The sequence below is a fragment of the Trachemys scripta genome, chromosome 4 (genome assembly GCF_013100865.1).
Source record: "Trachemys scripta elegans isolate TJP31775 chromosome 4, CAS_Tse_1.0, whole genome shotgun sequence".
NCBI lineage: Eukaryota > Metazoa > Chordata > Testudines > Emydidae > Trachemys > Trachemys scripta.
Genome location: NC_048301.1, coordinates 28,460,092 through 28,475,115, shown reverse-complemented (window position 1 = coordinate 28,475,115; position 15,024 = coordinate 28,460,092). Strand labels below are relative to the sequence as shown.

General features: G+C 44.6%; 1 protein-coding gene across 1 annotated transcript; it reads right to left on the bottom strand.

Annotated features, from left to right (window-relative positions):
• Positions 1–1,030: 1,030 nt before the first annotated feature.
• Positions 1,031–14,419, bottom strand: LOC117876958 (alpha-1-antichymotrypsin-like). The gene is made up of 5 exons (XM_034769583.1): positions 14,263–14,419; positions 11,814–12,505; positions 5,827–6,097; positions 3,329–3,476; positions 1,031–1,404 (listed from the first exon to the last, which is right to left on the bottom strand). Exons 2-5 carry the CDS (start codon positions 12,484–12,486, stop codon positions 1,201–1,203), a joined length of 1,296 nt encoding a protein of 431 aa, XP_034625474.1. The 5' UTR covers positions 12,487–12,505; positions 14,263–14,419; the 3' UTR covers positions 1,031–1,200.
• Positions 14,420–15,024: the final 605 nt, after the last annotated feature.

Genomic DNA, 15,024 nt, shown 5'->3' with positions numbered 1-15,024 from the left:
TTTAGGTCTATTTTACATTAGTGTCTATGGGACTCTGCTGTGCTCCCAACGATCTCCAGCCTGTGGATTTCCTGCAGCACATGAGCTGCTTGTAGTGAGGAAGGAGAACAGATCAGGGATTCCAGGCTGCTGGGAGGCTTATTCAAAGTACAGGACACCTTGAAGTCTCTGCTCCCGCTTCCCTAGGTCCACCAAGAAGGGGAATTTGATGTGGGAATGTATGAGCTGTGGGGGAAAGGACATTCTAAGCCTGGTGGTGGCTGTCAGGTTGGAAAGGGAAGAGTTACAACCCCCGGGAAAAGTTATCCCAGGATTTGCATATATTTGTGTTCTGAGCCCTGGAGCGTGTGGTGGGAGAGGGTTTCATAGCTGAGAGGCATTGCTGTGATCTTGGGAGGGGTTTGGTAGGGAGAAGAGGTGTTCTCAGCCTGAAAGGGACAGGTCTGTACGGTGGATGTTCCTGAGCTGGGGGCTGGGCTAGAGGGAGCTGTGGAGATCACAGGAGTGGGATGGCCTAGGCTGGCAAGGTGGTGTCTAAGGGAGGATGGAATGAATTGTTGAATTGTTTTGGTGGGAGGATGGCATGATGTAGTGGGAGCTGATGGGAGGAAATCTGGATTGGAGGTGGAGAGTTTGGGACTAGGAGAGAACCATGTAGGGGCCACAGAAGGATAAATTCAATCTTCTCCGATCCCGCGAAGTGCCCCAGTTCTGCTTTATTCTGTAAAGGGGGATGGGGTGGAAGAAGGGACCAAGCAGCACTTTTTCCTCTGACGTCTCCACCAACCTTTCTTACCCCTTTCAAACAACTTTCCTGTGATCTCCCCTGCTCTTACCGCACTGTCCCATTTCCCCCCACTTAGAGAATTTTTTCACTTCAAGGTCCCAGAAACAAAGACAAGGTTTTCATCTTGAGGCCAAAAGACCAAAAACATCAAGACACTTGATCACAGCCTTGGATAGACCAAGAGACTACCTACACTTGACCAGAGCTCGGAGAGTAATACAAGTCCAGTACACAATACCAGGCTGTCTGTAGACATGAAGACACCACAGTCCTGTTTTATTTGTATGGAATTTATGTCAATTACAATTCAGTTACGGTCACTAGCACCAAGTTGTCTGTTGTACATGCACATGCTCATGAGAATTTGCACATCACTCATTCAAATCACTGGGGCATGCAGAGTGGCGGGACAGTTATTTTTCAGTAGGGTTTATGATTTTCCCCATAAAGAGGATGCTTCGGGTGGGTTTATCAAGAATCATCATCAGGAAGGGCCTGTTGAATTTAATAGTAGGAGGAGGAGGAAATACAGCAGATAGTAGTGTAATCTCCATCACAGTGACTGCTGCAGCCTCGGTACCATTCTCATGAACATCCACCAGGGCCTTGTGAACAACCTACAAGAAAATGAAGCAAAGATCACAATGAGTATAGAACATGGAGCAACATCTGGGAATGAACTTTTAAACCAAATCTCAAGAAAATAAACTATTGAAACAAAATCAGAATAACTACAAGACTGATTTCAATGGGTGTTTTGTCTATGTATATTTGGAAGGGTTAGGTCCAATTATTTTTTACAGATGAAGCTGAATGAATCTCATCTCTTGTTTTCTGACCTCACAAAGGGAGGGTCCCCTTAGTCTCTGGAACACAACAGAAAAGTTATCTCATCATCACAAACAGAGCTGGGTGAAGAATAAACAAGTTCATGGAGAATAGGTCCATCACTGATTGCTAGACAAAATGGTCAGGGATGCAATCCTATGCTCTGGGCATCCCTAGCCTCTGACTGCCAGAAGCTAGGAGTGGATGACGGGGGATGGATTACTTGATGACTGCCTTTCTGTTCATTCCCTCTGAAGTACCTGGCACTGGCCACTGTTGGAAGACAGGATACTGGCCTAAATGGACCATTGGTCTGATCTAGTATGGCTGTGATTATGTTCTTACATTTTGTTTTTTTGGCAAATTCAAAATGTTGAAAGAGTTTAATTTTGGATTAGACTAAAAAGAAATATTCAAATTTTTCAGCAAAATCAAAATGTTGAAAATAATAATTTTTTGTTGAACAAAACATTTTGTTTAGGAAAATCAAAATGTTTCTTTTCTGATTTTGGCCACTTTAAAAATGATTCCGAATATTTTCCTTTAAAAATAAAGGAAATTTTGAAACAAAAACTTGTTACAAACAAAAACCCAAACCAAAGGGTTTGGTTTAGAAAAAAAAGTCAACAAAATGAGCGTTCCCTTCCCAAAAATGAATAGTTTGGCAAAATTAATACAAATTTGCAAAATGTTTCAGTGTTTCCAAATCTATATTTTTGATAAAAGTTTCTGTTGAAAATGTTTATCTAGCCCTACTCACAAATAATCAATAGTATTATGCAGCAGAGAATTAGTTTTCAGAAGAAACCTGAAGACAGTACAAGAAGAATGGTGACAAATGATATAGGAGGGAAAGGAGCCAGGTATTTGTGTGGTTTTGCCTAATATATTTTTTGTATTGGGTGGTATGAATGGGTATTTCATAGTCCAAATGTTAATTTGTTCCTTTTACTTGAGACTTTTGAAATACACTAAGAATTCTTTCTTCCTTGTCCTTAATGAAACACAAAGGAATTTTTCCTTATACTGACTCAGCGTGAGATTTTGCTTCTCTTACTTACTCTGAGTGGCACCACAATCCAGGGTGCATGTGGCTACTCATGGAACAAAGTATTACTCAACGGGAGGAAAGGTATCAGGAAGGGTGCTGAGGCAGGATGGTGCCACAAACCTCCTCTGTGACCTTGGGCAACTCACTTGGGGCTTCTCTACACTGTCCCACAGGTCAAACTACTGTGGTGTGAATAGCAGTGTGCACCAAAGTACTGTGCTGTACCTCCCCCGTGTGGAGGCTACAGATAGGAGCTAAAAGATTCCTAGTTCACCTTAATGCAGTCCTGTTTGTAGTCCCTGTTTGAAAACCACTGTCTTAGGTCTTTACTCATGAATTATTTGATGTTAGCAATAGTTGACATTGTACTTGTGTGTGTGGCATGCTTTTCTCTGTACACCTCCTGGATGGTATTTACTTCTACATCAATGTCCTAGAAGATGAAGTGTGCTCAGAGTACCTCTGTATTAACTGTAATAGGCAAATTAATGCTTAATTCTAGAAAATACACTAATTTGTGGCCCTGTCCTCTCTGTGTTGCTGGCAGTGAGTCTCTTTGCAATTACGTCTTTGGAAGCAGGATTTGGTCATTTACAAAGATAAAATATAAGTCATAGGAGTAGACAAAGCAGTTTAGCACCATCTCTATTTTACAAACTTACTTTTGACACCTTCAGTTTAGCTTTCTCCGTGATTCCAGACAGATCAGCTTCGTCAGTGAACACATCGATCACACCCATTTTCTGAAACAGCTCTTTCACATCATAGGTACCAGATACAGAGAATGCTGGAATATACAGGTCGATTTCTCTGTTCAAAAAGAAACACAAAACTCTGGTAAAATGTTGTCAAAAAGTTTTATTTTTGTTTAGCTACATATGGGCTCTCTGCAAGTTTTAGAAAACAACAGGGTGACTATATATAGAGAAAACTAAACCGTGTTATTTTATTTAGGTTGGATCGTCCCTACCTCTAACATGGCTGCTCGGAGGAATCCAGGAGAAGCAAGGGTTCCCGTATCTTGTACGGCATATTAGGGGTACTCTAAAGGGACCAGACATCCTGTTTTTAACGGGACAGTTCCGTATTTAAGCCCTCCTGCAGGTGTCCCGACTTTTTCTTAAAAACAAGCAAATTGTCCCATATTTTCTGTCTCCCTCCCATCAGTACTGGTGGGTCTTGCTGCTGACTGGTTCCCTGCTTGCCAGCCGCCCACCAACCAGCAGTGAGGAGGTGAGGGGGTCCAGTGGCCGACAATGGGCTGGGGGTGCAAGGCTGGGGGTGGGTGTGCAGGACTAGTGGTGGGGCAAAGCTGAAGCATGCGGGGCCAGCTGCTCCCCCTGCTGGTCCGTCGGCGCAGCCCCCAGCCAGCAGGGCCTCGCTCCCATCCTGTTTCCAGCCAGCACTGGCTGCATGCTGCGAGCTGCAGTAGCTGGTGCATGCGGGCAAGTGCCAGGCGGTGGCTGGTTATGTGTTGCCTCTGCTGCCCACCCATTGCCCCTTTACATGCTCCCTGTCTTGCTGTCCTCTCCCTGCTTTGCCTCACTGCTCCTCCATATCCACCCCGGAGGAGTACGTCTTGCTCCCAGCGCTGTGTGGAGAACCAGTCCCTGGTCGGAGAACTCAGCTCACTAACAGCCTGGCCAGCAGGCTCCTTTCTTCCCCCACTGCCTCTCTGCTGGTGCCCCGGGAAAGCCCAAGACCCTCCAGCCTGAGGCACTGGCCAGGAGGAGCCAAGCCCTGCATGTGCCAAAGTCCCACACAGCGCTGGCATGGGGCAGCCTCTCCACCTTCAGCTAAGCTCTGGAGTGGCAGGGGGAAGCGATATCCAGCCTGTTCATGCCCTGACCCTGCAGGCTTCACAGCACCCTCTTCACCTGCCCCCCTGTCCCAGGTCCTGTCCCCAGGGAGCGTGGAGCTGCTCCATCCCCTAGGCATCCTCCCCTGTTGAGCCACCTCTCTGGCCAGGTTCACTGAAGCCCCTGCAGTCAGGTTCCTGGGGCCCTGGTGCACAATCCATCCTTAGAGCTTAACCCCTTCCTGTCTGCACGATAGCCGGAGGCGGCTGGGTTATGTTGGTGGCCAGCAGCAGCCTGTAGGTGTTAGCTGCCTTTCAATACTATGCAGGCAGGAAGGGATGGAAGCTGCTTCCAGCTACAGGGGAGGAGGGGCAGAAGAGATGAAGTCTGCAAAGACACATGCCAGGTCATCCCTTCCCCATCTCCTCCTCCCCTGGGGCTGGAAGCAGCTCCCAGTCCTTTCCTTCCTGCAGTGCCAGAAGGTTGCTGCTGGCCACATTTGGTGAGAACCCTGGCAGAAATTTGGAAGGGGGGACATGGAACTCTGGGTGCCCCCCCCCCACATGTTGCCCTGGGAAGATAAGGTGCCAGGTACCAGGAGAGGCGGGTCTGTCCCAGCGGCCCAGCCAGGCATGGAGGGCGGAGAGCTCCGGGCAGGGAGAGTTGGTTCAGTCGATCAACACCCCCCCGCCCCCCATGTGAAAGAGTTGTACCGGAGTGTGTGTGTCACCTCTCCCCGTGTGTGTGTGTGGGTAGGGGTGTGTGTGTTACCCCTCCCTGTGTGAACCCTAAAACCTTAAAGATAAGAAGGTAAATAAAAAACGACGGCAACTATGGAGTATTTCTTTTTGACAGGGGCTCAGACAACTTGTTAATTTGAATGTTTGTACTGCATAGTTTTGACTGATTGCCGTTGAACTTACTTGAATACAAGTAATTTTACCAGGTGTCCCATATTCAGCATAGGGAAATATGGTCAACCTAGGGTACCCCCATCAGAGCTCCCAGGGGCTGCAGTGGCTACATTGGAGATGCTTTCCCTGGTTCCCTGAAGCAGTTGGACTGGAAGTGGTGGTGAAAGGACAGTGCTCTGCCACGGCCACAATAGGTTCCAGACAAAATAGGTGGTGTAGCAAGTTACTTCCATGTGCAAGATAGGTTCTCTGGGAGGAATTGTGCTGCAGGGGGGCGTGTCTGAGGCAACAGGCATTTCGATTTCCCTCTTAAGATAGTGGGCTATGCACTGCCCCTTTCTCAGGGCTGGACAATCCAACCTTTAATGTGATCCTTTGTCTTGATGAGGGATCCTACCCTATTCTACAGTAAGACATATATGCATATAGCAGCAGTTACAAGGTTACCTTTGTTGAAGTGATTTTGTCCATTTAGACACAGTCTCTTTCAACAGAGCCTCCTCCACCTGCTTCATTTTTCCTTCATCAGGCAAAATAAATAATGCAGCAGCATTTCCTTCGTATGGGATTTCAACCACCCAGCAAGACAGCTCCTCATCACGGTGAGTGGGATAATATTTTTCACTGTTCATCATATTAACTTTAACAGATGTTTTGGCATCCACAAAAAAGTCATCTTCCTGGGTATTCAAATTACTGAAAGGATTTTCCCAATGAGCTTATCACAAATACAAAGAGAATGTTGTTGAATATACTGGGAAAGAGAAATTACTAATGTGTGTCAGACTAATTTAAATGTGGCAAGTTCATTTTTGAGGATTAGGGCATCTACAAGCTCATTTGAGCAATGATATGTTTGAACTGTGACACGCTCGCCAGACCATTTGAATAGCACAGAGCCTCTCCGATGCACTGAAATGTCGTTTAACTCTTAATAGCCCTTTGCATTTCCTGACCCTGGACCTGGTCTGACCTTTGCAGTGTATCTACAGGTGAAGTGTCTGCTGCCCCTACAATATTGACGCAGGCCAGAAGTTTGGCCTCTGTGCTTCTCAGCCTCTGAGAGGCATGGGCGGGCCTGGTCCACATGCATGGGTTCTGTGTTGAAGGTGCACAGATGAGGGTCAGAAGCCAGGGCATCATCAGGGCTCAAGGGGCTGTGCCACTCATGGTGCCATTTGGTAAGGCAGTTGTCAATTCTGATACATAGGTCAGTCAGATTGTTGAGACAAGACAGTAGCTTGACCCGTGCCAGTTCATCTTTTATATCATCACTCAACCCACTCCAAAACTGAGGACACTTCATGGCCTCATTCCACTCGGTGTCAGCAGAGAGACAATGGAATTCAGCACCGTACCAGCTCACTGATGTCCTGGCTGTAATGTTTGCAGTGTAGTCAAAAGAGAGATGCTAGGAATTTTTCACCTTCCTCTGCAGCATGGGGCCTGGGTCACTTGCAGGTTTAAACTAGTGTAAATGGATTCTCTGTAACTTGAGGTCTTTAAACCATAAGTCGAGCACTTCAGTAACTCAGCCAGAGGTTAGGGGTCTATTACAGGAGTGGGTGGGTGAGGTTCTGTGGCCTGAAATGTGCAGAAGCTCAGGCTAGATTATCGCGATGGCCCCTTCTGATGTTAAAGCCTGTTAAGTTTATATGTGTAGCTTCAGCAAGTTGGGTGCGGTGAGGGTCATTGAAAATAACTGACTTGGCCTGAATGCACTGCTCCAGCTGGCCCAGGAGGGGGCTGGACTGTTGCAAAATGGGGGAAGCCCAGGCTAAGGCCTCTCCAGTGAGCAGACTAATGATGAACCCTATCTGGGCCCGATCTGTGGGGAACAATTGGGGGGTATAGCAAGAAGAAGAGCCTGCACTGGTTTAAGAGTAGCAGCCGTGTTAGTCTATATCCGCAAAAAGAACAGGAGTACTCGTGGCACCTTAGAGACTAACAAATTTATTAGAGCATAAGCTTTCGTGGACTACAGCCCACTTCTTCGGTTATAACCACATTTGCTCCAATCCCTCAGATAGAGACAAGCACCTAAAAGATCTTTATCAAGCATTCTTAAAACTACAATACCCACCTGCTGAAGTGAAAAAACAGATTGACAGAGCCAGACGAGTACCCAGAAGTCACCTCCTACAAGACAGGCCCAACAAAGAAAATAACAGAACACCACTAGCTGTCACCTTCAGCCCCCAACTAAAACCTCTCCAGCGCATCATCAGAGATCTACAACCTATCCTGAAAGATGATCCTTTACTCTCACAGATCTTGGGAGACAGACCTGTCCTCGCTTACAGACAACCCCCCCAACCTAAAGCAAATACTCACCAGCAACCACACATCACTGAACAAAACCACTGACCCAGGAACCTATCCTTGTAACAAAGCCCGATGCCAACTCTGTCCACATATCTATTCAAGTGACATCATCATAGGACCTAATCACATCAGCCATACCATCAGGGGCTTGTTCACCTGCACATCTACCAATGTGATATATGCCATCATGTGCCAGCAATGCCCCTCTGCCATGTACATTGGCCAAACCGGACAGTCTCTACGCAAAAGAATTAATGGACACAAATCTGACATCAGAAATCATAATACTCAAAAACCAGTGGGAGAACACTTTAACCTGTCTGGTCATTCAATGACAGACCTGCGGGTGGCTATATTACAACAGAAAAACTTCAAAAACAGACTCCAACGAGAGACTGCTGAGCTGGAATTGATATGCAAACTAGATACAATCAACTCAGGATTGAATAAGGACTGGGAATGGCTGAGCCATTACAGACATTGAATCTATCTCTCCTTGTAAGTATTCTCACACTTCTTATCAAACTGTCTGTACTGGGCTATCTTGATTATCACTTCAAAAGTTTTTTTCTCTTACTTAATTGGCCTCTCAGAGTTGGTAAGACAACTCCCACCTGTTTATGCTCTCTGTATGTGTGTATATATATCTCCTCAATATTTATTCCACTCTATATGCATCCGAAGAAGGGGGCTGTAGTCCACGAAAGCTTATGCTCTAATAAATTTGTTAGTCTCTAAGGTGCCACGAGTACTCCTGTTCTTTTTGCACTGGTTTAGGAAACCTTGGAACAGACCACGATCACCACTAACCTTGCTGTGGGAGCCTTTGGCTTCTGGGAGGCCAGAGCCAGGATTTCCAGTGAGGGTTTGTAGGGACTCATTCCATGCCTGTTGTGTGGACACCTGTGCCTGCAAGTTCTGTATGGCCCCAACCAGGATCACAAAGGAAAAATTGGCCTGAGTGGAGTCCATGCGATGGAGGTGGTTGTGACATTAAGAATAGTCTGAGGGCAAGAGCAAACCAGAGAACTGGTAATGAACTTCAGCTGGCTAAACCAATTCAAGTGTGGCCCAATTCTTTAATGGCATCAAATGTATCTTATAAGTGTGATGCAAGGTGTCAGTGAAAAGCTCTTGACTCACAGGTAATTAATATAATTGTGTAATGTGGGAGCAAGCAACTGATGCAAAGTTATGGACATAAACTGAAGTTATTCTTAAAATGTGTTTTCCAGCCAAGTAGGAATAATAATAACCCAACCAAGATAATAAGAGGTGGAAGCATACTTCACACTATCAGCATGGGGAAGGAGATTGACAATCCCATGTTTAAGATGCATACAATTACACCAGAGGGGCCAGGAACGATATAATTTGCATCTTAGCAGACAACCCCAGCAGGAAACTTCTTTACCAGGCTTTAAAAGAACAAGGAATGTTAACGATCCTCCGATTGTTCCAAGACAGGCTCGACATTTCAGAACACCTATGTTGGAGGAAATTCAGGATTGGGGAGAGTGTGGAGTCATTGTACCAGTTGTTATCCAAGACTGGTGGAGACTAGTGGAAGTCTGTGCTATTGCAGGTAGGCTCCTGGATCCAAAGCATTGGACCAAGGCTGCCCATACATAGACACAAAGAGCATGCTTGTTGGTGATTCTGGGTGTCACAGGAAGAGGCTACAGAAGCAAAGCTTTAAGGCCCTTAAAGGCAGTAGGGTAAAAGGTGACAACTCTTCACCAGTCTGGGTTGCACTCCAGAATGTAACAGTGGGGCCCCTCATCTTTGTGTAGGGCTTCTCAATCTGTAGCTGACCTGGACATGGGCGATCAGCCCTAGTGTTTGAAATAAGAGTTGAGCCTACTGGTTAGAGCTGAGTCCAGGATGGGCAGAGTCCAGGAACAAGCCCAGGGTCAGTACCGGAGGGACAGAAGCCAAATGCCAGAGCAAGAACCAGAGTCATAAGCCAGAGGCAAAGCTGGGGATTGAAGCCAGATATCTGAGGCTGGAGAGGAGCAGCAGCTAGAACACAGCAAGAGCAGGGGCTGGAAGCAGACTGGAGCAAGGCTGCAAGAGGCATGATACATATTAAGAAGCTCCTGCTTGACTCTGGGGACCAAGCTTATAAGCAGGTCTGCTAAACCAGCAGCCAGTCAGGGGCTGTTGTTACTCCATCTGTTCTAAGGCAGTGCAGCTGGGCTCATTAGGTGCCTAACATTGAAGCTGGTCTGGGAGCAGGCCACCAGCTGTTCCTAGAAGGTCTTGACCCTGGCAGCAAATAAATAAATGGATACTGACGTTTTCTTTAAATCTGTATCTTTAAAGAAAGTAAAGTAACCAAGTTTTTGCAGTTGTTTTGCTGTTTAACTAAAACCCCCGTATCTGTTAAAGTTCCAGAGCAGATTGTTGCTTCTTAGAATCATAGAATATCAGGGTTGGAAGGGACCTCAGGAGGTCATCTAGTCCAACCCCCTGCTCAAAGGAGGCTCAATCCCCAACTAAATCATCCCAGCCAGGGCTTTGTCAAGCCTGACCTTAAAAACCTCGAAGGAAGGACATTCCACCACCTCCCTAGGTAACCCTTCAGCATCCTCCTAGTGAAAAAGTTTTTCCTAATATCCAACCTAAACCTCCCCCACTGCAACTTGAGACCATTACTCCTTGTTCTGTTGTCTGGTACCACTGAGAACAGTCTAGATCCATCCTCTTTGGAACCCCCTTTCAGGTAGTTGAAAGCAGCTATCAAATCCCCCCTCATTCTTCTCTTCTGCAGACTAAATAATCCCAGTTCCCTCAGCCTCTCCTCATATGTCATGTGCCTCCAGCCCCCTAATCATTTTTGTTGCCCTCCGCTGGACTCTTTCCAATTTTTCCACATCTTTCTTGTAGTGTGGGGCCCAAAACTGGACACAGTACTCACCAATGCCGAATAGAGGCTAATTAACCCGTCCCTCAATCTGCTGGCAATGCTCCTACTTATACAGCCTGAAATGCCGTTACCTTTCTTGGCAACAAGGGCACACTGTTGACTCATGTCCAGCTTCTCGTTCACTGTAACCCCTAGGTCCTTTTCTGCAGAATTGCTGTCTAGCTGCTCAGTCCCTAATCTGTAGCTGTGCATGGGATTCTTCCGTCCTAAGTGCAGGACTCTGCACTTATCCTTGTTGAACCTCATCAGATTTCTTTTGTCCCAATCCTCTAATTTGTCTCCGTCCCTCTGTATCCTATCCCTACCCTCCAGCGTATCTACCACTCCTTGACAATTTATGCTTAATTAATAAATCCAGTATTTTCCTCACACAACTTAAGTTTCTCCTGCTCAATATCTGCAGTGTAAGGCTCACCATATGTGTCCATCAGCCTCTGCATTATAGGCTTGATCCAGGTCCCATTGAAGGAAATTCTAAATCTCCCGTTAACTTCTATGGTGCTGGAATAAGGCCTATTTCCTTTTGTGTAAGCTACCTCATCAGTATCCCACATGACAACTTCCTGCTCAGTTCATCAGCTTTCCATTTATCAAGATAATTTCCAGGTCTGAAACAGACCCTTTCAGAGTTCCCAGACACCATTTATAGAGCATTCAGTTGGAAAACTTGAATGAGTATCAAGCAACTAAATGTGCAAAGCAGATCAGCTGTTATCCATTAACTGAGTGTCTCGGGTACTGTAAAATGTCAAAGAAAAAAAGTTTGTACTCCTAAGACTATGCACAGAATTGTGGAATATGCTGTCCTTCTTTAACTCCATGTTTAGATGGTAAAATTAAAGTGACCTATGTTAAAGGTGGTGAACATTTATAGCTCCTATTGACTATGTAGAAATAAGCAAGTGCTCAGAAAATGGCCTGCTAATGAGGCCACTTTTATTCAAGTGACTAAATATGGTGCCTAACTTTAACTACACAAATTGGACATTTTGGCTATAACTTTCATGGAAAGGTTTAACATTGTTAACAAGGGACCACTATCAACCTGGGTGATCTCATAGACCTAACAACCTTGACAGTGTCCCTTAATTTAAAAAAAGCAGGGTTTTTTGGTCTTAGATCCCAATCAACATTCCATAGCCTGTATGTGCGTCATGTACCCATCTGTAGAACATCTTACCTTTAAAGAAAATATAGTTGACAAGAACCATTACAGTGAGCGAATCAAGACCCTTCACCAAGTTGGCAATTTTCCCATGGGTTTTCTTCTCTATGTAATCATTGATCTGTTTCTCAGCCGCTGCAGAATTCTGGAAGTTACTAGGAAAAGTTTCAGACTCATACAGAATTTTGACGTCAGCCAAAAACTTCTCTAGTAGTTTCAGTCGATCATCTACAAAAAGGGCATTTCCCATATTCAGCTGGATCTCACTGTCAGGACGGTTTAACATCTGGATGAGATGATGAAAACCTTCGTGTATCTCCCTCTCCTCAATCTCTGTCAGGTTAAAGGAGAGTCCTTTGTGAATTTGACTCAGAGTGGTTGACTTGGCACCTAACGTCAGCATTGCAAAGGCAGTGGAGATGCTCAGAGGAGAGAAGAAAATGTTCTTGTCAGCTGCTTCTGATTTAATCTGTTTGTAGAATCTAAATGCAAAGTCAGCATTGCTAGGAGCTACTTGGAGAAAGGACCTGTTTTCAGTTACGACATTGCCTCCAACCAGACTAAGCTGCTGTGGGGGATTAATATCTGTCTGACCATCCTGGTCATTGTGGTGGTCAGGTACGTGATGAGACAAGACAACAGCATGAAGCCCAACAAGTAACACACACAGGCAGAGAATGGACTTCATTTTCCTTTGGAACTATTCCCTTGAAAAACAAAAGAATGGAATAGTCATTAGTCATGGAAATGTTTCCTCCTTCCCTGTGCTATTTGTGATCCAATGGTTATTTTTCTCTCTCTCCTCATGGCAAGTCCACCTCCCTCCAGCCAACTCGGAGATTATGGGGGGGAAAGGGAGTGGGGCTGACCAGAGAGTCACAGGGGTTGGGAGCGCAGGCCATGTTGGGAATCAGAGAAAGGAAAAAGGAGGGATGGTAGAAGAAGACTCTGGGCTGGATTCTTCACTTAGCACCATCCTCTTTGTGCCACTCAGAGATCCCCCACCTTAGAGTAGAAGTGTTTTGTTGAGGGAGGAAGTTATGAAAGAGGGTGGAATGAGAGCAGGCTGGGAGAGATTTTAGCAGGATTGAGATCTACTATGATGTTCCTCTGCTGCTGTAAGATGAATTAGGGACCTTATGCCCATGGCACAAATTGGAGCTGTACATTTGCAGCTATAACTTCTGCTGGGGCTTGACAGCAACGATCAGGAACTGGAACTAGTCCCCCTCCACACTCCACGACACATGCACACACTTCAATGTGTTGCAGTATAATCTGGATCCAAATGACAATATGGCCCGCTATCTAAAGCTGGAAAAAGTTTATAGGGAAGGGCCCCCTCTGGCACATCAAAACTAAGTCACCTATCCCTGACTTTCAGTACTGTAATTTGGTGACCTTTAGCCAAAGGGGATATCAAATGGTCCTGAGCTTTCTGTAGCGTCATAATAACAGGAATAAATCAGCTCTAAATGTTCTTCATGTGTCAAAAATTTAGAGATTTGCCCTTTTTTATTTTTTATGCTGTCCCTTCTTTTTTCTGACTCTATCTGTCCCTAGGTAACAGGTTTCCCGTTAGGCTTCAACTCAAGCAGCTAGCATGTGCTAAAGACCAACTTGATTCATTAATGCTAGCGTTTTAAACCACGTTAAAATGTGTTTGCTAGAGCTGATTGAAAATTTTTGGATGGAACATTTTTCCACTAGAAAATGCTGATTCATCAAAATAGAAACGTTCCAAAGGGTTATGTCAACTCTAATGAAGTTTCATTTAGAGAAGAAATCAAAAGTATTTTTAAAATTTCTATTCTATTCTATATTTATATTTTGCATTGTTTTCTTTCTTTTATGCTTTTAAAATTGTTTTGTATTTTATTTTATGTTCATATTATTTTATAAAACAATATAAGGTAAAATAAAAACAATATAAAAGATAGTAATACCAAAAAGTCAAAACGGAAACAAAATCTTTTAATTTTATCAAAATTAAACATTTCAGATGACGAAAAATAATTTTTTTGTGGGGAGGAAAACTTTGTTTCGTGGGAAAATTCAAACTTTTGACTTTGTTCTGATTCGGAATGATTTTTTTTGAATGTCAGAATTTTCTGCAGAAGGGAAAATCCCAGTTTCCACAGCTCTAGTGTCGGCTAACACATTCTAGGAAATCCCACACATTTTTGATGTACTAGGCCATATCTTAACACACTAGATTAATCTAGTCCCAAATTTTCCCAATAATTTTTTTAAAAAATGCCTTCATTCAAAGACCATTTCCACTAGCGCACCAATTTCTGCTGGCTCATGGGGGTCTTAAGAAAGGCTCCATTCACAGGATAAATTGTAACAGGTATAGTGAACAAAGTCACCCATATTTGAATGAAATCCCATACAATCAAGTGCATTTCACACAGCTAATATGAGTTCAAAGCCTCTTTTGAAAAAATATGGCAGTACTTACAGTACAATCAGAAGGATCCTGCTGGATGCATCTAATCTGCACAGCTCCTCGCCTTTTATTTATATTGCCTTAACATTATTAATCTGAGTGTCCACTATTAAACATTAAACAGAGCAAACAGAAGTTATTCGCAAGGATGCAGAGCAAACAGTGATGAAAATGCTTTTCTGGCATGGAGGGTCAAATGCCTGCTATTCACCCACATGGTGGAGAATAGAGCCGAAACCTATGGAAGAAGGTAGTAGGGGGCCACATGGAGGGTACTGGTGACTGTGCTGTTTGCTTGCCTCACCCCTCCAAACCTGTGGAAACCTCTGTATGGAAAGACTTCATGATTAGAGCACCAATAGAAAGAGGGGCATGTGTGCCTAGGAAGAGCTGATCTACGCAATGTGTCTCTTGGAGAGAGACTAACACTTGCTAGCAAAACCCCACAGTTACACTGCTGTTTGGCTCAGCATTAACTCCCAGCAGAGAGGATCAGAAAGTGCAGTCTGAGTGGGAAGCTAATGACAGCACAGCATTGGAAATGTCTATGATTCTAGAGGCAAAAAATGGGCCATGGAATGAAGGAAGGAAAATCAAATCAACCATGGACCAGGAGAAGTTGATAGTAATGAATATAAATCAGAAGCTTGAAATGGTAAAAAAAAAACATTTAGAAGGGAAGCCAAAGGACACAAGGAGAAATCTGTTGCCAGCATAGTTAAGGAGGATCAGAAAGAATTTGTTAAGTATCTTTGGAACAGAAAGAAACCTGAG

Bases quoted from the DNA above. Each gene is read 5' to 3' on its own strand.
- LOC117876958 (XM_034769583.1), bottom strand. From the start codon at position 12,486: ATGAAGTCCATTCTCTGCCTGTGTGTGTTACTTGTTGGGCTTCATGCT. The intron at 6,098-11,813 runs GTAAGATGTTCT...ATTTGTGATAAG, and splicing joins CAACTATATTTTCTTTAAAG to CTCATTGGGAAAATCCTTTC. The intron at 1,405-3,328 runs GTAAGTTTGTAA...ATTTTCTTGTAG, and splicing joins CTAAACTGAAGGTGTCAAAA to GTTGTTCACAAGGCCCTGGT.